Genomic DNA, 22177 nt, shown 5'->3' on the forward strand with positions numbered 1-22177 from the left:
ATGGTGAGTTGACATCTTGAACTGCTACAGTCCCTATGATGTAGGCACACCCACAGTGCTGTTAGGGAGGGATCTCTAGAGATGTGAACAGAAATGGACTAAGATAAGCATTTTATTTCATTGTGTATCAGACTTGCACAATTCCATTAATTCTAAATGCAGCATTTACAGGCTCAAATAAGCTTATTCACCTTATGTCACTGTTCTTGGCATAGCTTTAAAAATAATTTTTTCATTTTTGAGGTAGGGAGTCGCAATTCTTTGGGTGTTTCCCCATTTGGGTAGACATTATCCTCAAAACTATTGTAATGACTCTGCTGTAGTAAACTCTGGTATTTATTTGGAAGGCTTATGGATTGTAATTGCGATAAGTGCACTATTCATTAAGGATTGTGACCTCCATTGACTGCTTGTTTGGAAATTAATAATTTTTAAAAACGCATCAGTTATCTAATTCCTTTGAACTGAACCCTCCCAGCTCGATAACCTCCTTCAGTCCAAAACCTTCATCTCTGGGCTTCCCCAATTCTGGCCTTTTGCACATCCCAGAATTTTATTGCTCCACTTTGGCAATTATGCTGCCAGGGGTCTAACGCCTGGAATTTCTCCTCCTTTAAAACCTACCATTTTAATAATTATGCTTTTGGTTACTTGCCCTAAAATCAACCTTGGTCCATATAGCTCCTGTGAAGTACCTTCAGATGTTTGATGATGTTAAAGGTGATGTATAAATGCAAGTATTGATTATAAGAGGCTAATATGTCTTTTTTTTCCTACAGTTTACCAAGAATGCCAAGTCTGACCTGATGGTGAAGGAATTGTATGTGGAGAATGCCCAGTTAATGAAAGCATTGCAGATTACAGAGCAGCGGCAGAAGGGGGCTGAGAGAAAGAACTTCTTGCTGGATGAGAAAATTGCAGCTTTAAACAGAGTGTTAAGAAAAATTGCTCCCACCTCTCTCTCCTGATCTGGGTTTTCATGTAGCAACTATAATGATTTAGCAATAAGGATTTTGCTAATGTTCCCAATGCAGAACCTGAATAGGTTCGTGTGTATAATGATACATATTCTTGTTGAGCTACTTAGATTCAATGTTAATTTTTTTCAGTTCCTAAATTTGTCCTGGGCTACATCGTGTAGGAGGTCTTTTGTAATTTTTTGCTAAAATCATTATACAATGTAAAAAATGTAGTTTTGATATGACAACTGTGTATATATAAATGTTCAATTATTTGAAGATGAGATCATTTGTAAATGCTGCTGACCCTGCTGTGCAGAAACCAAAGTTTTATTTAACTGACGTTGATACTATTTTGATAAACCTTTTTATAAAATCTAAACATATTATGCACAGATTAAATATATTGATTTGAATTAAAATGTATTGTTTATTTCAACTTTCACTCCCCTGCTCTATGAATGCAGGTTTGATCAGATGAAATGTCCTAGCTCTTTACATAATCTCACTTCAGGTTATATATAGATCAGTGCATGCATCCAGCACGGGAGTTGCATGCTTCCACAGCACGATTTTGCTTTGCAGCTTTTGTAAAATGTGCAGAATTCCCTTAATTATCAGTTATTACAATTACATATGAAGATCCAACTGGTCTGTGAAGCAGAAATTAAACTGCAAATCACTGTTCAGCAGTTTCTTATTCTAATACTTGATTTGTTGCACGGTTGTGTTCGTTCTCTGAGCACTCCTAAAAACAGAAGCCAGGTGAAGACTTCCATGAAAGTTAATGTTTCTAATTGAAGAAGAATCCATGTGAATTAAACTAGCAGCCATGGAATTATACAACTTGCTGTCTAGTTAGCAGAGCTGATCTTCACAGCCAAGTCATATTTTAGCATTAAGTCTACAAGATATAGACAAGGCATCAGATTAAGCAAGAAAAGTAACCTACAGAAAACAACTGGCATTCTTCAAGACAGTACGTGTTCTAAGACTCCTTGACGAATTAACTGTTCACATTTCCACCTGGGCATAAAATGCTGAAAGAAAACAAAAGGGCTAAGATTAATGATTTGAGAAGTATTTACTTCTGGTGTGGAAAAAAGGACAGAGTGAGCTAAATTCTTAGATTTTCTCAGGGAAGAATATAGTGGTTCTTATCTAGCGTGCAGTAAATATAAACGGTAATAGTCTACCTTTAATTCAGCCACACCTTCTGGTGATTGTTGCCAAACAGGAACACCAAAAATAGTGAAACTAGGTTTCAAACAGAGTGGACATGCATGCAGTCTGCAGGGCTTCCAGAGCTGGAAGGTGAGTGGCAGCCTGATTTTGGTGGATATTGGGATCTGGGGCCGTATTTAGTAGCAGCAGCCAACTTGGGACTACCTACCCTAATAAGGCCATCAGCTTGCCGTAAGAGTGAGCGTCACAGGCGGCTGGAGCAACAGAATTAATAACCATGCACTCTGTCAGCTGTAGTGTCTGGGGCCACAGCAGGCAAGGGGCGGTTGGTGAGGCGAGATAGTCTGTTGCTGCGGGGGGGGGGGGGGGGGGGGGGGGGCGCCTGTCAGGTTTTAACTGGTATGTTCGCCACACAGCAGAGCCCCTCCGGTGAAACTGGCCACTTCAGTGACTCAATTAGGTTCTGGCTGAGCAGGCCGTCTGCCACCTTTCCCATTGGTGCAATAATGGTATGGTAATAAGATGGCATGGTGACAGGAAGGCAACTGGCAAGTCACCCACTGCCTTCCCACACCATTTTGACAGCCTGCCTGTCCCCAGTGTCTCAAAATTCAGTCCCAAGAATCAGGAGAATCGACATATATAGGACCTCTAGTGGTAAAAATTGTGTTTTTGGAATGTCCAAAAAGATCCTAATTGTGAGAGTCATTATAGTGGAACGAATGTGTAAATTTTACAATTATAGGAGTTGCTAGAATGGCAGAAGCTAGAAGTGAAAATTCTCAGCGGTGCAGTGGAGAACGTGTTTTTTAATATAAATTTAGAGTACCCAATTCATTTTTTCCAATTAAGGGGCAATTTATCGAGGCCAATCCACCTACTCTGCACATCTTTGGGTTGTGGGGGCGAAACCCACACGAACACGGGGAGAATGTGCAAACACCACACAGACAGTGACCCAGAGCCAGGGACGAATCTGGGACCTTGGCGCCGTGAGGCAGCAGTGCTAACCCACTGCAGTGGAGAATGTTAATGTTGAAACGGAGGAGGAAGAGCTTTACTGATCAGAATACTGGGTGCCAGAAAGAAAAATACTTGCCATTCCTTACACTGATGGGGACTTGACGATCAGATAAAGGCGATACATTTTAAGCAGAGGTAGATAATGGAAGTAGCTTTCAAACATCTAATCTTATATATCTTGGAGCATTTGTCTCAAATACTTTTTGAATATTCATGGACCTTCCTATCCAAAAACTAGCTGCGGTGAAAGGATAGAAAGAATTTTCAGAGCAAGATTGACTGAAAGCAGTGTCAAGTGTTACCTGACTGTTTTTCTTCAGGAGTACTGTAGTACCATCATCAATTTCATATTCACCGTAATCTTTCAAACACCTTACCTAGAGGTGGGAAGGAAAAGCCACAAAATTCATCTTGACAATTTGCATTTATATATGTCCTTTAACACTGTCAAAAGGTAATTACCTCACAACTTCACAGAAGCAACTACCAAAGCAGAAATCAAAATCAAACCACATAAGGAGACATTCGAACCAAAACCTTGCGTTGAAGAGATAGTTTGTAAAGAGCAAGTCTTAAAGAAGAAAGAGGCAAAGAAGCATATGGTGAGATTTCCTGATGCCACATCTGCCATCAGTGGGGTGAAGGAAATCGGGGAGGTGGAAGAGGTCAGAATTCCCAGAGGACTGAACAGGGTTACAGAGATAGGGAGGACACAGAAGGATTTGAATAGTGATGCGGGGCTAGGCCATTGTAGGACCTCAAGCACAGTAGTAATGGATGAACATCAAGTGATCTGTAGGTTTTCTTGTTCCTTGCTATTGATGTAATCTTGTTAAAAAGAAAACTAAATGCATCCATTAATGACTGCCTAAAATCATTCCCCACTCTATGTTTAATGGGGATAAACTGTATAATGATGACATATTTTGGCATTGCACAGTACACTAGTTCATCAATCTTGGCTATGCCAGAGTAAGGAGACACTTGGCATAAGCCTGGCAGCATGCATCGAGGGGAGTATAAATAACAGATTAGCTCGAGCAAAGACCCAGATTAAGTCACCTATCAACTGATCCACATACATTTATGTAACATTTGGAAACCTCAGGAGCAGATGGAAGTTAATATCACATGGTTCAGCTGTAAAGTTTGAAGCATCATATAAAAGGGTATATTTAGATTATCTTAAATATTAAGGATGTGATAGGAATCCCACCTCTTTGGATTGAAACAGTACAGAAGAGACAATGGAGCTAAGAAAATAGTTTTTTTTTGTCCCAGTTGTCACTTTCAGAATCACGTTCAAAGTGACAAAATTGTAAAAGCGATACTATTTCAGTTCTTCATACGCAGATTACTTTGAACCTGTGATTAACCAGTTCACTGGACAACAGATATTCATTTCTAATATCCAAAGTAAGATTATCTATCAAGTACACTTCTGCAGGCACAATGATCAAATATGGAAACGATGTTTCCTCTTGTGGCTGAGTCCAAATCTAGGAGGCACAGTTTTAAAATTAGGGGGTCACCCTTTTAGAACAGAGATTAGATTTTTTTTCCTGAGGGTTTTGCGACTCTGGAACTCTGCCTTGGAAGGTAGTGGAGGTGGGGATCATTGAATATAGATGGATTCCTTTCACTTACAAGAAACCATAGTTATTGGGGTAGATGGGAATGTGGAATTCAAAACACAAACAGATCAGCCATGATATTATTAAATGGCAGAGCAGTCTGGAGGGGCCTATGGCCTACGTCTGCTCCTATTTTGCATGTTCATAAAAATCCACGGTTGACCTGGTCATGAAACGCAAGTTGCAACTTACTTCAATAAATAGACTCTTTGGCGGTTTCATATCTTGAGTTATGTCCAGCCCTCCTTCACCTCCAATGGATCTCATGTATGTGGCAAGTGACTTTTTGTACTGGTTGAACCATTCAGTCTGCCGTAAAAAAATAATCAAAACTATTGCAAAGGAAGTCCTGCAAATGAATGATAACAGGAAAACCACACAGCAAAGTGAATCCTTTGCTTTGGGAATCCTCACAAACTATTTGAACATTTTACTTGTTTAAAAAAAAAAGTTTTGTTTTGTGCCCCTAACTTTTACTGATGGTCATGTAATTAATTCTCAAGCTTGGATTGTCAGTGCCAAGGGCAGGGTATATGCCTGGACCCAATTGCCTTCAAGTTGCTTTTTTTGTGTAATGGTTTGAATAGCTTGCTCGGTCACCTCAGAGGCAGTTAAGGGTTAATCACACTGCGTGGGGCTGAAGTCACTTATCGGCTAAGGACATTGGGTTACCATCCCTATAGGAAGCACATTAGTCAAGCAATTGGGGTTCACAAGAACTTCATAACTCCATGGTCACTCACAGGAATTCATGTTCTCTGGATTACATTCCACTATAGTCTTTAATGTAGAACTATTAAAACTGAACAGTAACAGGAATTTATATAGCACCTTAAGATGTCCCCATGTACTTCACAGGAGCAATTAACAAAGTTTGACACAGTGCCAGTAAGGAGATATCAAAGAGTTATGATGCGCATCAGGTGAATTCTGCAAGCAATAGTTTGAGAGAGGAAGTGAAGAGGAAAGCAAGGCTGGCAAGAGTGTAGGAGAATAGAATGGTAGTCAACATAAAAAGGGAACCCAAAAACTTTCTACCAACATCTAAATGGCAAGTGGGTAGCAAGAAATGGAATGGGTCCTATTACGGCAAAGAAGATTTAAGGAGTTTATGGGAGGCACAGTGGTTAGAATCATAGAATTTACAGTGCAGAAGGAAGCCATTCGGCCCATCGAGTCTGCACCAGCCCTTGGAAAGAGCACCCTACTTAAGCCCACGCCTCCACCCTATCCCTGTAACCCAATAACCCCACCTAACCAAACCTTTTTTTGGACACTAAGGGGCAATTTATCATGGCCAATCCACCTAACCTGCACATCTTTGGACTGCGGGAGGAAACCAGAGCACCCGGAGGAAATCCGTGCAGACTCCACACAGGCAGTGACCCAAGCTGGGAATCGAACCAGGGACCCTGGAGCTGCGAAACAGCTGCGCTAACCACTGTGCTACCGGGCTAACACTGCTGCCTCATAGCACTAGGGACCTGGGTTCGATTCCGACCTTGGGTAACTGTCTGGTGTAGAGTTTGCAAGTTGTCACTGTGTGTGCGTGGGTTTCCTCCAGGTGCTCCGGTTTCTCCCACAGTCCAAAGAGTGCAGGTTGGGTGGATCGGCCATGATAAATTGCCCGTTAATGTCAAACGGTTAGGTGGGGTTGAAAGGTTGCGGGAGAGTGGGCCTCAGTAGGGTGCTGTTTCAGAGGGTTGGTGCAGACTCGATGGGCCGAATGGCCTCGTTCTACACTGTAGAGATTCTATGATATATACTTAAAGAGGCATAGGCAAGGCTGGTATACTTAATGGGTACTTTATATTGGTGTTTATCGAGGAAGAGGAATCTGATAAATCATTAATTGACGTGAAAATAGCAAGGTAATGGAAGGGGTGAAAATGGAGACAGGAGGCAACAGATAGGCTGGCTATGCTTAGAGTAGATAGGTAACCTAGGTTGGACAGTTTGCATCTCTAGTTGCTACAGGAGGTGTAAAGGAATGGGACATACTGGATTGCGCCATTGAGAGTGCATAGTCTGGGGGGGGGTTATTGTTTGTAAGGGAAAAAAATTGTGTTAAAAAACTTTAATGAGAGTGCACAGTCTTGATGGGCCGAATGCCTTCTTTCTGTGCTGTAGAGGATTCTATGATATTAGGACAAGTGATTAAAAACTTGATTCAAAGTTTTAAGGAGTGTATTAATGGAGACACAGGAGGTTGAGATGCGGAAAGATTAATGGAGGGAATTGCAGAGCTTTGGGTTTAAGCAGCTTAATCATAAAATGAAATATATTGGTGATAAACAAAAGACCAGAATTGGAGGAATGGGATGTTCTTGAAGGGTTGTACAGCTCAAGGTTTTTTTTTCAGAGATATGGAGGGATTTGAAAACAATGTTGAGAATTTTAAAGCCACGGTGTTGGTGGACTGGGAGCCAATGTATGTCAGAGAGCACAGGGGTGATGGGTGAATGGGACTTGGGTGTGAGTTTGGATACAGGCTACACCAAAAGAACCTTGGAGGACAGGGTTGGGTGGGCTAAAAGGCTTTTCCTCATTCACAGTTTAGATGCTTGAAATTCAGTTTTAAAGTAGCTGTACCTCCTCAGCAGCAAAATGGAACCGAATTCCTGATGGTAGAACACTTCCATATTCCCACCTCAGTGATCGAATTCGCAATAAACGGTCATATCTGTTGAGGAAAAAAGCAAGTTAATATTTTTTTTTAGCTCAATCCCTTCTGCTCCAGGTTTTTCTCATTTACTTTTTATAAAAATAAAAGTATTTATTCATGGGACATGGGTGTTGCTGACAAGGCCAGCATTTATATTTATTGCTCATCCCAGATTATCTGGGGGGGGCTTTATACTCACAGTGGTATGGGAGTTCCAGGATTTTGACCCAGCAACAGTGATATAGTCTCAAGTGATAAAGTCTGTGCCACCGTGCAGTGTCACCAGTGTTGGACCCAGTTAAATTGCTGGTCAATGGCAACTTCCTGGATATTGATGATAGGGGAAATTTAACAACTGTAGTGGTGGGTTTGACTTGGAAGCAAACTTGCAAGTGGTGGTGTTCTCATGTGCCCTCTGCCCGTGCTCTTCTGGGTGGTAGAGATGTGGAAAGTGGGCGAGTTACTGCAGTGCATCTTCTAGATGATACACACTTCTGCCACAGTGCATTGGTGCTTGTAGGACTGAAGTTGTAAACTGACGCTCATCAATTGAGCTGCTCTTCCGTGCCTGGATGATGTCAAGCTTCTTGGATGCTGTTGAAGCTGCACTCATCCAGGCACGTGAGGAGTCTTTCAAATAAGACAGAAAATGCTGAAAACACTCAACATATCAGGCACCTGCTGTGGAGAGAGAAACAGATGCTGTCTGACCTGCTGAGTATTTTCAGCAGTTTGTTTTTATTTCAGATTTCCACCATCTGCAATATTCTGCTCTTCAATCTGAGGAGTATTTCAGCTTGTGCTTAAATTATGCCTTGTAAATAATTGCTAGACTGGAGGGGAGTTACTCTCTGCAGCATTTTCAGCCTATGACCATCTCTTATTAATAATAATAATCTTTGTTGTCACAAGTAAACTTACATTAACAGTGAAATGAAGTTACTGTGAAAAGCCCCTAGTCACATTCCGGCACCTGTTCGTGCCACAGAGGGAGAATTCGGAGTGTCCAAATTACATAACTGCACATCTTTCGGGGCTTGTGGGAGGAAACCCACGCAGACACAGGGAGACCGTGCAGACTCCGCAGACATTGACCCAAGAAGGGAATCAAACCTGGAACCGTGGCGCTGTGAAGCAACAGTGCTAACCACTGTGCCACCGTGCACAGTATCGTCAGTTGGACCCAGTTAAATTGCTGGTCCATGGTAACTTCCTGGATATTGATGATGGGTAAATTCAGCAACTGTAATGCCATTGAATGTAAATTGGATTGGTTAGATTCTCTTTTGTTGGAGATGGTCATTGTCTGGAATTTGTGTGCGTGAATGTTACTTGCCAGAGGCTGAAAGCGGTCATGGTCTCACTGCTCTTATTTCTGCTCTTCAGAAGGCACCTATTCATATTGTCTCTCAAATCATGCCTTATCTTCCTCTATCAACTGCAGTGGCTTTGGCAGGCTATGTAACAGTGGGTCTTGATCCTGTGCTTGCCTAACAGCAGCACATAAATATTGTCATGCCAATTGTGGGATTTATGTTAATTTCCCCACCATCTTTACCCAGTAACCTATTGCCAATGGAAGCACCTCAATAGTGTCTTGAAGTCTGGTTTACTCCTCCCAATCTCAGTTATCTGATCCAGCCCTAAAACGTTGCGTACCTCCAATGCAGACCTCTTGCACACCCTCCAATTCCTTCACCTCACCATTGGTGGCCAAGTCTTAAGCTGCCTGGCCCCAAGCTCTGGAATTCCCTCCCAAACCTCTCCACCTCTTTCTTCCTTCAAGGCGTTCCTTAATATCTACCTCTTTGATCAAGGATCCAAAGGTTACCCTCTTTGGCCAATTTCTGACTGATTATGCTACTGTGAAGCATCCTGGAACACTGTGCTTTAAAAATATAAGCTTTTGCTGTTAGATTCTCTTTATAAGATTTAAACAAAGGCAAAAAATTATGACAAACTTTTGAAAGGCTTTCATTCAACATTTACTCCTGATACAGCTTACTGATTAGATTTACCGTGCATCTTCACCTCTGTCCTTTGAAATTGGATTCCCAGGGCAGCACGGTGACACAGTAGTTAGCACTACGCCTCAGCGCCAGGGACCCAGGTTTAATTCTGGCCTCAGGTGTCTGTCTGTGTGGCACTTTCTACCAGTGCCTGCGTGGGTTTCCTCCCACAGTCCAAAGATGTGCAGGTTAGGTGGATTGGCCGTGCTAAAATTGCCCTTACAGTGTTCAAAGATGTGACGGTTAGGTGGGGTTAAGGGGATAGGGTGAGGGTGCGGGCCTGGGTAGGGTGCTCTTTCAGAGGGTTGGTGCAGACTTGATGGGCCGAATAACCTCATTCTGGGTTGCAGAGATTCTAATTCTAGAATAATCAAAGGGCATGCCTCAAACAGCATCAGATGAAACTGCCACAGATAAAATAGAGGCCAGCCTGGTGAAGCTATATCTCAGGGCTAAATGCAAAGTAAAGGGCAGAAGCAGCAAGCTATAGACAGGCCAGAGAGTTCCCATAAACAACAGATCAGATCAAAGCTCTGTAGACCTGTCAGTCAAGGATGGTGGTGAAAAAAAATGAAACAACTAACAAGAGGAGGCTGCAGGAACATCGCAATCCTCAACGATGGCAGAGCTCAGCACATCAATGCAAATTACAAGGTTGAAAGTCTGCAATCATCTTTGGCCAGAAATGCTGAGCGGATAATCCATCTCTGCCTCCTCCGGAGGTCCCTGGCATCACAAATTCCCAAATGCAGATAATTCGATTCACTCCAAGTGATATCAGAAATAGTTGATACACTGAATATTACAAATGCTATGCACTGTGGCCATGTTACGTTTGTGCTCCAGAACAGTCACACTTCTGGAAGAGCAGTTTCAGCACAATTTTAGCATAGGCGTCGACCAGAAAATGGAAAATTACAGGCAAGTCCCATCCACAAAAAAACAGGACAAGTCTAATCTGGTCAATTACAGCCCCATTGGTTTACTCCCAATATGTTGACAGTCATATCAAGAGGCACTCTTCAATAATTTGCATACTAACACTCAGTCTTGGTTCTGCCAGGACACACAGCAGGCCGCATTACACAGCCTTGGTCATAATGGAAACTTAAAAGCTGAATTTCAGAGTTGAGCAGTAAATGACTACTTTTGATGTCAAGGCAGCATTTGACTGAGTGTGGCATCAAGGAGCCCGAGCAAAACTGGTGTCAGTGGAAATCAGGAGGAACTTTCTACTGGCTGGACACATTTTTGGCACAAACATTATTGTGGTTGTTGGAGGCGAAACATCGGAGCCCAAGGACATTATTGCAGGACTTCCTAGGGGCAGTCCCCAGATCTAATCACGTTCAGGTGCTTCACCAATGACCTTCCCATCGTAAGGTCAGAGGTGCTGATGTTTGCAGTGCACAGTTCCATTTGGCAAATAACAAAGCAGTCTGACTTTAATGTAGCAGCACTGAGACAACTTTCAGAGGACTTGGGGCTGCATGGTGGCGCAGTGGTTAACACTGCTGCCACTGCGCGGAGGACCCGGGTTCGATCCTGGCCCTGGGACACTGTCCATGGAGAATGCGCAAACTCCACATGTCTGCGTGGGTCTCACCTCCACAACCCAAAGATGTGCAGGATAGGTGGATTGGCCACGCTAAATTGCCCCCGAATTGGAAAACAATAATTGGGTACTCTAAATTTATTTTAAAAAACAACATTCAGAGGACATCAATTTAATGTGATTGGCAAAAGGAGCAACGATGAAAGGAGAATTAAAAAAAAAAAATAGAGCAAGTGGTTAGGATGTGAAATGCACTGCCCGAGTGTGTGGTGGCCGCAGATCTAAGCTGAGACTTAAGAGAATTGGATAATTATCTGAAGAGAAAATAAAGTACAGGCTATGGGAAAAGGTGGGGGGAGTGGGATTAGGAGAGTTTCTCTTGCAGAGAACCAGTGTGGACATGAACGGTGCTCTAACTGTTCTACAATTCTATAAGTGCCATTGGTGCAAGCCTAGGATTACACGTGAAACACTGTTATTCAGGTAGCTTGGCGGAGTAAGTCCAATCCAAGTGGGAACAGTATCTTCTCAAAAGCTACTTTAAAAAGAGTGACTGGAGAAGAGAAGATATTTTAAAATAACCTGGTGGAGAATGATCTCTTGGTCACCAATTTAACCAAACTGCAGGTAGAATAGTTCAACGTTTAAACATGTTCGTCATTAATTCTGTACAACACAAATAAGTCAAATAGGAATATTTGGACATTGGCACATATTTATGATCCTTTTAGATTTGGAAGTAAAGCAACGAGTTGTGCCACGGTGATTTTCCTATGAGTAAGAGTAATTACATTTGTGAATTGAAGAATAGGAGACCAATCCTGGAATTACAAATTAAAGGACCCCTCTATTTTAAAATGGTGACGTACAGGTATGCTAAAACACAGCGCTTATTCCTCAGCAAACAGCAGTGACGAAACTTGATTGTTGGGATTAGGTCTGTCCTTCCATCAGATTTAGCTTCATTCCTGCAAAGGAAATAAATATTTTACTGACTTGTTTTCATTTTATTTTTATATAAATAAATTTAGAATACCCAATTCATTTCTTCCAAATTAAGGGGCAATTTAGCGTGGCCAATCCACCTAGCCTGCACATCTTTGGGTTGTGGGGGCGAAACCCACGCAAACACGGGGCGAACATGCAAACTCCACATGGGCAGTGACCCAGAGCCGGGATCGAACCTGGGACCTCGGCGCCGTGAGGCAGCAGCACTAACCACTGCACCACCGTGCTGCCCCTGACTTGTTTCCATTACTATCCTCATTTGCAGCCAGTTCATCATTTGCTAATTAAATATTTGAATCAGTTTGTATTCCAAAGAAGCTTACTTCAAATGAAGTATCAAATATAAAAATAGGTAGCACAGAACGGATTTCCAAACAATTTCAGCCAGCAGAGCAAGATTGTCATCTGGTGTCAAATTGCCATTCGAATTCTTCACAGCATAGAACATAGAACAGTACAGCACAGAACAGGCCCTTCGGCCCTCGATGTTGTGCCGAGCTTTGTCCGAAACCAACATCAAGCTATCCCACTCCCTGTCATTCTGGTGTGCTCCATGTGCCTATCCAACAACCGCTTGAAAGTTCCTAAAGTGCCCGACTCCACTATCACAGCAGGCAGTCCATTCCACACCCTAACCACTCTCTGAGTAAAGAACCTACCTCGGACATCCTTCCTATATCTCCCACCCGGAACCTGAGAGTTATGCCCCCTTGTAACAGCTGCATCCACCCGAGGAAATAGTCTCTGAACGTCCACTCTATCTAGCCCCCTCATCATCTTATAAACCTCTATTAAGTCGCCTCTCATCCTCCTCTGCTCCAAAGAGAAAAGCCCTAGCTCCCTCAATCTTTCGACCCAACTGAACCTTATTTTCTCATACTTACATACGCTTCTTTTTTCCTCTTGACAAGTCATTCAACCTCTTTTGTGAACCATGGATCCCTCACACGGCCATTTCCTCCCTGCCTGACAGGGACATATCTATCAAGGACATGCAGTATTTGTTCCTTGAACAAGCTCCACTTTTCATTTGTGCCTTTCCCTGACAGTTTCTGTTCCCATCTTATGCTCCCTAATTCTTGCCTAAACACATCATAATTACCCCTCCCCCAATTATAAACCTTGCCCTGCCGTATGGCCCTATCCCTCTCCATTGCAATAGTGAAAGTCACCGAATTGTGGTCACTATCTCCAAAGTGCTCTCCCACAAACAAATCTAACACTTGGCCCGGTTCATTACCCAGTATCAAATCCAATGTGGCCCCCCCTCTTGTCGGCCTACCCACATATTGTGTCCGGAAACCCTCCTGCACACACTGTACAAAAACTGCCCCATCCGAACTGTTTGACCTAGAGGTTCCAATCAATATTTGGAAAGTTAAAGTCACCCATGACAACTACCCTCAGACCTCCACACCTATCCATGATCTGTTTTGCAATTTCTTCCTCCACATCTCTATTACTATTTGGGGGTCTATAGAAAACTCCTAACAACGTGACAGCTCCTTTCCTATTTCTAACTTCAGCCCATATTACCTCAGTAGGCAGATCCCCTTCAAACTGCCTTTCTGCAGCCTTTAAACTATCCTTAATTAATAATGCTACTCCTCACCTCTTTTACCACCTTCCCTACTCTTACTGAAACATCTATACCCTGGAACTTCCAACAACTATTCCTGTCCCTGTTCGAACCATATCTCCGTAATGGCCACAACATCGTAGTTCCAAGTACCAATCCACGCTCCAAGTTTACATACCTTATTCCGGATGCTCCGTGCATTGAAGTAGACACATTTCAACCCACCTTCCTGTATGCCAGTACACTCCTGCGCCCTTGATACCCTCCTCAGTACCTCACTACTCTCAACACTGGTTTCTGGACTACAGCTCGTTTTCCCATCCCTCTGACAAATTAGTTTAAACCCCCCGGAAGAGCCATAGCAAATTTCCCTCCCAGGATATTGGTGCCCCTCTGGTTCAGGTGCAAACCGTCCTGTCTGTACAGGTCCCACCTTCCCCAGAATGTGCTCCAATTATCCACGTAATTGAAACCCTACCTCCTACACCATCCCTGCAGCCACGTGTTTATCTGCACTCTCTCCCTGTTCCTCAACTCGCTAGCACATGGCACCAGCAACAAACCAGAGATAACAACATGGTTTGTCCTGGCTCTCAGCTTCCACCCTAGCTCCCTAAATTCCTGTTTTAAATCCCCGTCATGTCTCTTACCAATTTTCTTAGCAATCACCAGTTTCTCATCAATAAAAATATTACCAGGGGTGGCATGTGGCACAGTGGATAGCACTGGGACTAGGGCCCTGAGGACCCGGGTTCAAATCCCGATTCTGGGTCACTGTCCGTGTGGAGTTTTCACATTCTCCCCATGTCTGCGTGGGTTTCACCCCCACAACCCAAGATGTGCAGGGTAGGTGGATTGGCCACGCTAAATTATCCCTTAATTGGGGACATTAAAAAAAAAAATTGGGTACTATAAATTAAAAAGAAAAATATTACCGAGGGCAGCATGGTGGTGCAGTGGTTAGCACTGCTGCCTCACAGAGCCGAGGTCCCAGGTTTGATTCTGGCTCTGGGTCACTGCCCGTGTGGAGTTTGCACATTCTCCCAGTGTCTGCATGGGTTTCACCCCCACAACCCAAAAGACATGCCGGGTAGGTGAATTGGCCACGATAAATTGCCCCTTAATTGGGTACTCTAATTTTAAAAAAAATATATTATCTTATAGCCACTTCCCCCACCCAATCCATGTGCCTATGCTACCAGCCACTGGCAATATGACAGTCGACACTGACCATTTCCTGCTATCCCAGTGCGATGGTCCATATGCTTTCTGGGAAAATCCTATATTTTATGTTGGGATGATGATTCCTTTAAGACTAGATTTCTACAGGAGACAATTTCTTGTAAAGTACCTCGTTTCCAGTAGTTGATCATATGACCAGGTGGTGTGGGAGATAAACAATAATGAAAGAGTCAACAAGAAGTTAATTATATGGTTTTTTTTTTGGGGGGGGGGGGGGGGGGGGAGCAGTAAATTGTGGCTGACCCTGGTTTTCAAACAGGGTTTCAGTTTTTGTTAGAACAAGCTGAATGCAGAGAACATCTCTTTCAAGCAATGTCCAGTTGAAATTGTGTGTGCTGGTTAAAGGGTTTAGAAATCTTGGAAACTGAAGGACTTTGCTGGAGTGAGTTGAACTATGTTTCTCAATATGTGTGTGCATACGAGAGATTTAGGTGCAATACTCCAGACTTAAAAAGATCAGAACCAAGAGAATTTTGATTCAAGGTGGCTTTGCTTAAGACACGAGCAATGTCCATGTTGAACAGGGAATTTGCGAACATGGGATGGTTGGAGGAGATGTGGAGGAACCTGGAAGGTATAAGGAATCTCAGCCCCAATATAAATCTCTGAAACAGTATTCAGACCAAGTGGTTTGCCTTAAATTTAGTTGAGAGCACAAGTAACTGTATTCATTGTAATTTTAATATATTTAATGTAATTGCCTAGTTAAGAGTATTAGTATTCATGGTCTTTGATTTTTGCGTAGTGAAATTATTTTGTTTTAAATCTTGAATCCGTTGGTTTCATTCTTTTAGTGAATACTCGGGAGTTTGGGATTTCCACCCTCAAAAATCATCAGTCCATACAGATTAGAACACCAGCCACTGATAATTCCAAATGAAAGGGTTGGGTATTCAATGCGACTGAACCAGGCCAAAGTTGCTCACATATATCAAGGCTTCTACATTAAGAAACTGAAGTAAAATTCTATATATAATTTAATGCTGGGGATTGCAGGCCTGTACTTCATATACTCAATATATCAGAATTGTACAGAATTTGTGGGCTTGGGTAGGGTGCTCTCTGTCCAAGAGCTGGTGCAGACTCGATGGGCCGAATGGCCTCCTTCTGCACTGTAAATTCTATGTTTCTATGCTTAGTGCAAAAGCCGTTCACCTTTCGTACAGATCCCACCCTTATTGAACCCCTACTGTAACCTTAAACTACCTTACATCATTCTCCTCCCCCCCCCCCCCTCCCCGGACGACGATTAGTTTTCCGCAAGGAAGCCAACGAACGGTTGCCACCTCCGGGTGAACCCTAACAGTGAGCCTCTCAAGGCGAACTTAATTTTCTCCACACAGAGAAAGCTAGCCGTGTCCGATAGCCAGGTCTCTGACTTTGGGTCCCTACATGCCAATAGTATTCATCTCTGGGCTACTAGGGAAGCAAAGGCCAAAACATCTGCCACTTTCTCCTCCTGGATTCCCGAATCTTCAGACACCCCGAAAATTGCCACCTCTGGACCCAGTGCCACCCTTGTTTTTAAAACCTTGGCCATGACGTCCGAAACCCCTGACAAAATCCCTGAAGCTTCAGACATGTCTAAAACATGTGGACATGGTTCGCTGGTCCTCCCGCGCATTTTGTGCACCTGTCCTCCACCCCAAAGAATCTGCTCATCCGGGTCACTGTCATGTGAGCCCGGTGCACAACCTTAAATTGTATCAGGCTGAGCCTGGCACATGTTGCGGACGCGTTGACTCTACTCAACGCATCTGCCCATTAAACCATCCTCTGTCTCACCTCCCAGCTCCTCCTCCCACTTACGCTTCAGCTCCTCGGTCTGCGTCTCCTCCGACTCCATAAGCTCCTTATAGATATCCGGGACCCTCCCCCCCCCACCCATTCTCTGAACATTACCCCGTCCTGAATGCCCCTCAGCGGTAGGAGAGGGAAGGTTGCCACTTGTTCACGAAGGAAGTCCCGCACCTGCAAATATCTGAATTTGTTTCCCCTCGCCAGCCCAAACTTTTCCTCCAACGCCCTCATACTCGGAAAGCTCCCCTCTATGATCGCATCCCCCATTCTCTCAATCCCCGCTCTCCGCCATACCCGGAAGCCCCCCATCCGTACTCCCCGGGGCAAACCGGTGGTTATCACAAATTGGGGCCCAGACCGATGCTCCCACATGCCACCTCCACTGGCCCCAAACTCTCAGGGCTGCCGCCACCACAGGGCTGGTGGAGTACCGGGAGAGGCAGAGGCGCAGTTACCAACACCCCCAGACTGGTGCCCTTACAAGAAGCCGCCTCCATCCGCACCCACACCGACCCCTCCATCGCCACCCACTTCCTGATCATGGCTATGTTAGCCGCCAGTAATAGTTGCTAAACTTTGGCAGCGCCAGCCCGCCCTCACCCCGGCTCCGCCCGAGCATTACCTTCCTTACCCGCGGGGTCCCAGACAAAGCCCGTGATCACACGGTTGACTCGCTTAAAAAAAGGACCGCGGAATAAAAATGGGGAGACATTGAAATGCAAATAGGAACCTCGGGAGGACCGTCATTTTCACCGTTTGTATCCTCCAAGCCAGCGACAACGAGAGCGCGTCCCATCTCCGGAAATAGTCCTTCATTTGGTCCACTAGCCGGGCCAGATTCAATTTATGCAGCCGGTCCCATTCCCGCGCCACTTGGATGCCCAAGTACCTAAAACTACCCCCTAGTGACCTAAACGGCAGCTCCCCCAGTCGCCCCTCCTGAACCACAAACATCTCACTCTTATCCATGTTTAGCTTATGCCCCGAAAACCAGCCGAATTCCCCTAAAATCTTCATGATTTCTTCCATCCCCTTACTGGGTCCGAAACGTACAGAAGTAGATCATCCGCATAGAGCGAAACCCTGTGCCCCCCCCCCCCCCCCGCCTCGGACCAGTCCCCTCCAGCCCCTTGAAGTTCTCAGAGCGATTGCCAACGGCTCTGTAGCCAGCGCAAACAACAGTGGGGAGAGGGGGCATTCCTGTCTTGCCCCCCTCTGCAGTCTAAAATAGTCCCAAGTTCGCCTCTTCGACCCCACACTTGCCACAGGAGCCTGATACAGTAACCTGACCCAGTCAATAAAGTCCTGCCCAAATCAGAGCCGTCCCAGTACCTCCCACAGATAGTCCCATTCTACCCGATCAAAAGCCTTTTCTGCATCCATTACGATCACTACCTCAACCTCCCTACCTTCCAGAGGCATCATGATCACATTTAACAACCTTCTTACATTGGCTACCAACTACCTACCCTTAACAAACCCCGTCTGCTCCTCCCTAATAACATCCGGAACACAGTCCTCAATCCTGGAGGACAAGATTTTGGCCAGCAACGTGGCATCCACATTCAGCGGGGAGATCGGCCTGTAGGACCCACACAGCTCCGGGTTCTTGTCCCGCTTAAGAATCAGCAACATTTCCTGTGACATCGTCAGGGGCAGCACCCCTCTTTCCCTTGCCTCATTGAACATCCTCAACAACACTGGCTACAGTATCTCCGAGAACCTTTTATAGAACTCCACTGGGTACCCATCCGGACCTGGGACCTTACCCGCCTGCATGGCCTTCAAGCCCTCCACTATCTCTTCCAGCCATACTACCCGCTCTTCATCCACCATTGGGAAATTCAGCCCCTCCAAGAAGCACCTCATCCCCTCCAGCCCGTAGGGGGGGTTCCGACTTGAACAGCCTGCTGTAAAATTCTCTAAACGCCTTATTCACCCCAACCGGGTTCCCCTCACCGTCCTTTACTTTCCCTATCTCCCTAGCTGCATATTATTGGAAAATATTGAGGAACAGGAAAATTTTCATTTAAATAGAAATGGATTAATCAAAGCAGTCAGCATGGCTTTAAGGCAAGGTCATGTCTGACTAACATGATTGAATTTTTTGAAAAAGGTAACAAGGAGGGTCGATGAGGTTAGTGCACATGATGTTGTCCATATGGACTCTAGCCAGGCTTTTAATAACGCCGCACGTGACAGACTGTTCACAGAAGTAAAAGACCATGGGAGCTGAAACAAGTTGGATTCAAAACTGGCTCCGAAGCAGGAAGCAAAGGTGAATGGCCGATGGGCCTTTTTGTGACTGAAAGGATGTTTCCAATACAGTTTTGCAGGGCTTAGTACTAATTCTCTTGCTTTGTGTGTTCTGGATCAATGAACTGGACATGATTGCAGGCAGGTATGGTTATCAATCACAGTCATTTTTTGTATCATTGCAAACTTCTAAATGGAGGAGAAAGCTGTAGATTGTCAATGTTACACGAGGGAGATATTAGGAAATTGGGTCCAGAAATGTGAGCGGAAATGTAGCAGGCAATTTAGGGGTTAAACAGACTGAGGAGAAACAAACCTGCCAACAAGGAGTGAGAGGGATGTGTCCACACCTGGCTGGGATACATTGTTCCAGTCAGACTTAAAACTCGTTATTGGGAATACACAGGATGCCTCAGATCCATTGTTCTTTGGGACACGCTGTCTGACAAGCGATTAGCCCATTACAGAATCTGATGCCTTAGTCCATCAAATGGGAGGTTAGTTGCATATCAATAACATGACTCTGTTCTTCTTGTATAACACGAGTGGGCAATCAAACAGCCAAGATAAGGATGATAGGTCGAAGTCTGGAAACCCCAGAGAACCTTTGTTTGAGAGGCAGGGTGGAGCTTAGAGAAAGCGGTCATGAAAGTTACATAAGTTTTATACAGTCATAGTGGGGTGTATTGGAACCTGATCAATTGACTACTTTTGAGCTTCTTGGTGGAGATCGGATTTCTATAGTTGTCTCAATGTTAGTTTTGTTTCTCAGAACAAAGGGAATTTTTGGAGTTGGATATAATTAGTTAAATTTATCAAAGATATCCCAGCCATGCCACACTGCCATGGGGGTAGATTGCATGGAGAGATATTTTTGGTTTTATCTGGGTGATTTCTCACAGAAATTTACAGTTGAAGTCTGGATCCGGAGCAGTTTGAAGGAAACAAAGAGAATCTGCCAGGAGACGTAGACCAGTAGCAAGGGAGCTATTTGGAATCAGGAGTGTTTCTGATTTTATTCACTATGCAAAAATACATTAAGGCCCATGCTCGTAGTGGGAAATCCACAACTGTGAGGTGTTGGAGGGTTCACCTTGCTGGATTCTACTGCAAGGACCACAAGAAATCTCACCTCAGATCATGAGGAACATGGGGGAAATAAAGTGAATTCTTGAGAACTGTGGCACACTTTGCATTGATTCCAGGAGAAGTGAAATAACTCTCAAGTTCCTGTAAAGTGCAGGGGTACTCTTGGGTGGAACTAAAGGTAGAACAGGCTGTGATCTATTGAAATTTGAGTTTTAAGAATAAATGCTTACAAAATATTATGTACAGCAAAATATTTTGTTTAAAACCACAAAGCCTCATGGCATAATTCTTTCTGTTAATGATTGGAAGTTTTAATTATTTTTAAAAGTTACTTGTCTTTACAGAGATAGTAAAAGTAAGACTCAATGATGTGTTTCAAGTGCTCACGGGTCTCTGCCAAATTGAAACCCTGCTCCATTTATAGGCTTGCCTGGTCATAGGTTTAATTGTTCTAGCAAGGTCCCCTCAGTGACAGCTGAAGGTCAGAGTGAAATATGTACTTTCCTGTCTCAGCACAATCCTTGGCCTCAGTTAAACGTGTGGTGATTAGCAATGTCACTTATTGCTGCGATTGCTCCTCAGCTGATGTTTTACTTTCTCCCCAAAGGTGGGGCTCATATTGTCTGGATTAAGCGTTGCATTTGAACTGAGCAATATAACCAATGGAATTAATTTCAGAACTAATCCTTTAAAACACACTCTGACTTTCAACTACCCGAGAGACCATACAGAGTACAAACTTGAAGAAAATATTGAATATAAAAATTCTGTCAAGCTATAGTTAGGTGCTAACAGGCAAGGATCTTTGAGCACTGGCTAAACAATTCAAATTCTGTTTTTATTTCAGGGGTCCAGGACTTTTATCAATGCTTTTGGGATCAAATTCTGCAACCTCATCCATTTATTTTTGATGAAAACATTAGCCACCCCGTAGACACAAAGTTAAAGAAAAACTATTCCTGGAGTCACAATGCTTATTTACTGTTCCTTGTAACAATAATCATTGAGAAAGCTGATACTGAGCAGCTATGTTCTGCCTTTTTTGATCTTGCCTGAAAAATAAATTGCTCGATTCATGTACATAAACCATGAAACACAATCAGAAACCCAGTTCAGTATACATCATCACACGTAAACCAGCTCTGTGGACAGGGGGAAAATTTTAGTTCAATATCATACATGTAAACTTAGCCAATTACAGAAATAATATTGATTTGGTCACGACAGCACAGTTGCATCGATAAATCATAGATATTGAGATAGCTTATAAAATTACCATAAATGCTTGAGATTTAAATTAAAGAGAAACACAAATCAAAGTACTTGCTCGTGTTGAGAACAAAGGTGATACTGCAAATTTTAAAGGCAGTAATTTGCTGAACCTTGTAAATAGGTTCCCCTTGTTCAATGTAGAACTGTGCCACCTCAGAATCCCTGCAGTGCAGACTTGGCCCATCAAGTCTACACCGACCCTCTGAAAGATCACCCAGGAGAGAGGCAGTAACTATATCTGTTTATATTCATAGAAATGAGAATCATAGAATTTACAGTGCAGAATGAGGCGATTCGGCCCATTGAGTCTGCACCAGCCCTTGGAAAGATCACCCTACTTAAGCCCACACCCCCACCCTATTCTCGTAACCCAACCTAACCTTTTGGACACTAAGGGGCAATTTATCATGGTCAACCCACCTAACCTGCACATCTTTGGTAGGAAACCGGAGCACCCGGAGGAAATCCATGCAGACACGGAGAGAAAGTGCTAGAGTCACCCACCCAAGGATAGAATTGAACCTAGGACCCTGAAGCTGTGGGGCAGCAGTGCACACCACAGTGCTACCGTGCCACCCTAGAGAGATGTTAGGAAACAATTCGACACAAAAGGGTGGTAGAGATTTGGAACTCTCTTCCATAAACGGCAATTGATGCTAAATCAGTTGTAAATTTTAAATCGGAGATATATAAATTTTTGTTAAGCAAAAGTATCAAGGGATATGGGCCACAGGCAGGTATCTGGAGTTAGGCCTGACCTCATTGAATGGCGGAGCAGGCTTGAGGGGCTGAATGGCGTACTCCGGTGTTCCTAATTTGGAGAGCACTTTTACAGCAATTTACTGAAACTACAGGTAACTAGCAATATTTCATGCCACACCACACTCAGCTAGGGTAGATT

At 43.8% G+C, this 22177-nt stretch overlaps 2 protein-coding genes across 12 annotated transcripts in view; one reads left to right on the forward strand and one right to left on the reverse strand.

The window, feature by feature from the left end:
* ninl (ninein-like) overlaps window positions 1–1381 on the forward strand; it is a 182212-nt gene extending 180831 nt beyond the window's left edge. For all 8 annotated transcript variants that reach the window (XM_072504496.1, XM_072504499.1, XM_072504465.1 and 5 more), the window contains one exon: window positions 780–1381. In XM_072504496.1, coding sequence (XP_072360597.1) covers window positions 780–968 — 189 coding nt within the window. In that variant the 3' untranslated portion in view covers window positions 969–1381. The remainder of the gene's footprint in view (window positions 1–779) is intronic.
* The window catches only part of gins1 (GINS complex subunit 1 (Psf1 homolog)), a 29683-nt gene continuing 8875 nt past the window's right edge, over window positions 1370–22177 (reverse strand). For 2 of the 4 annotated variants that reach the window (XM_072504523.1, XM_072504516.1), the window contains exons 3-7: window positions 11900–11998; window positions 7394–7484; window positions 4994–5110; window positions 3470–3544; window positions 1370–1999 (exon numbers count right to left, since the gene is read on the reverse strand). In XM_072504523.1, the coding sequence (XP_072360624.1) occupies window positions 1931–1999; window positions 3470–3544; window positions 4994–5110; window positions 7394–7484; window positions 11900–11998 (451 nt within the window). In that variant the 3' untranslated portion in view covers window positions 1370–1930. The remainder of the gene's footprint in view (window positions 2000–3469; window positions 3545–4993; window positions 5111–7393; window positions 7485–11899; window positions 11999–22177) is intronic. The other 2 variants (XM_072504527.1, XM_072504521.1) reach the window with 2 other exon arrangements.

The sequence above is a fragment of the Scyliorhinus torazame genome, chromosome 1 (genome assembly GCF_047496885.1).
Source record: "Scyliorhinus torazame isolate Kashiwa2021f chromosome 1, sScyTor2.1, whole genome shotgun sequence".
Taxonomy (NCBI): domain Eukaryota; kingdom Metazoa; phylum Chordata; class Chondrichthyes; order Carcharhiniformes; family Scyliorhinidae; genus Scyliorhinus; species Scyliorhinus torazame.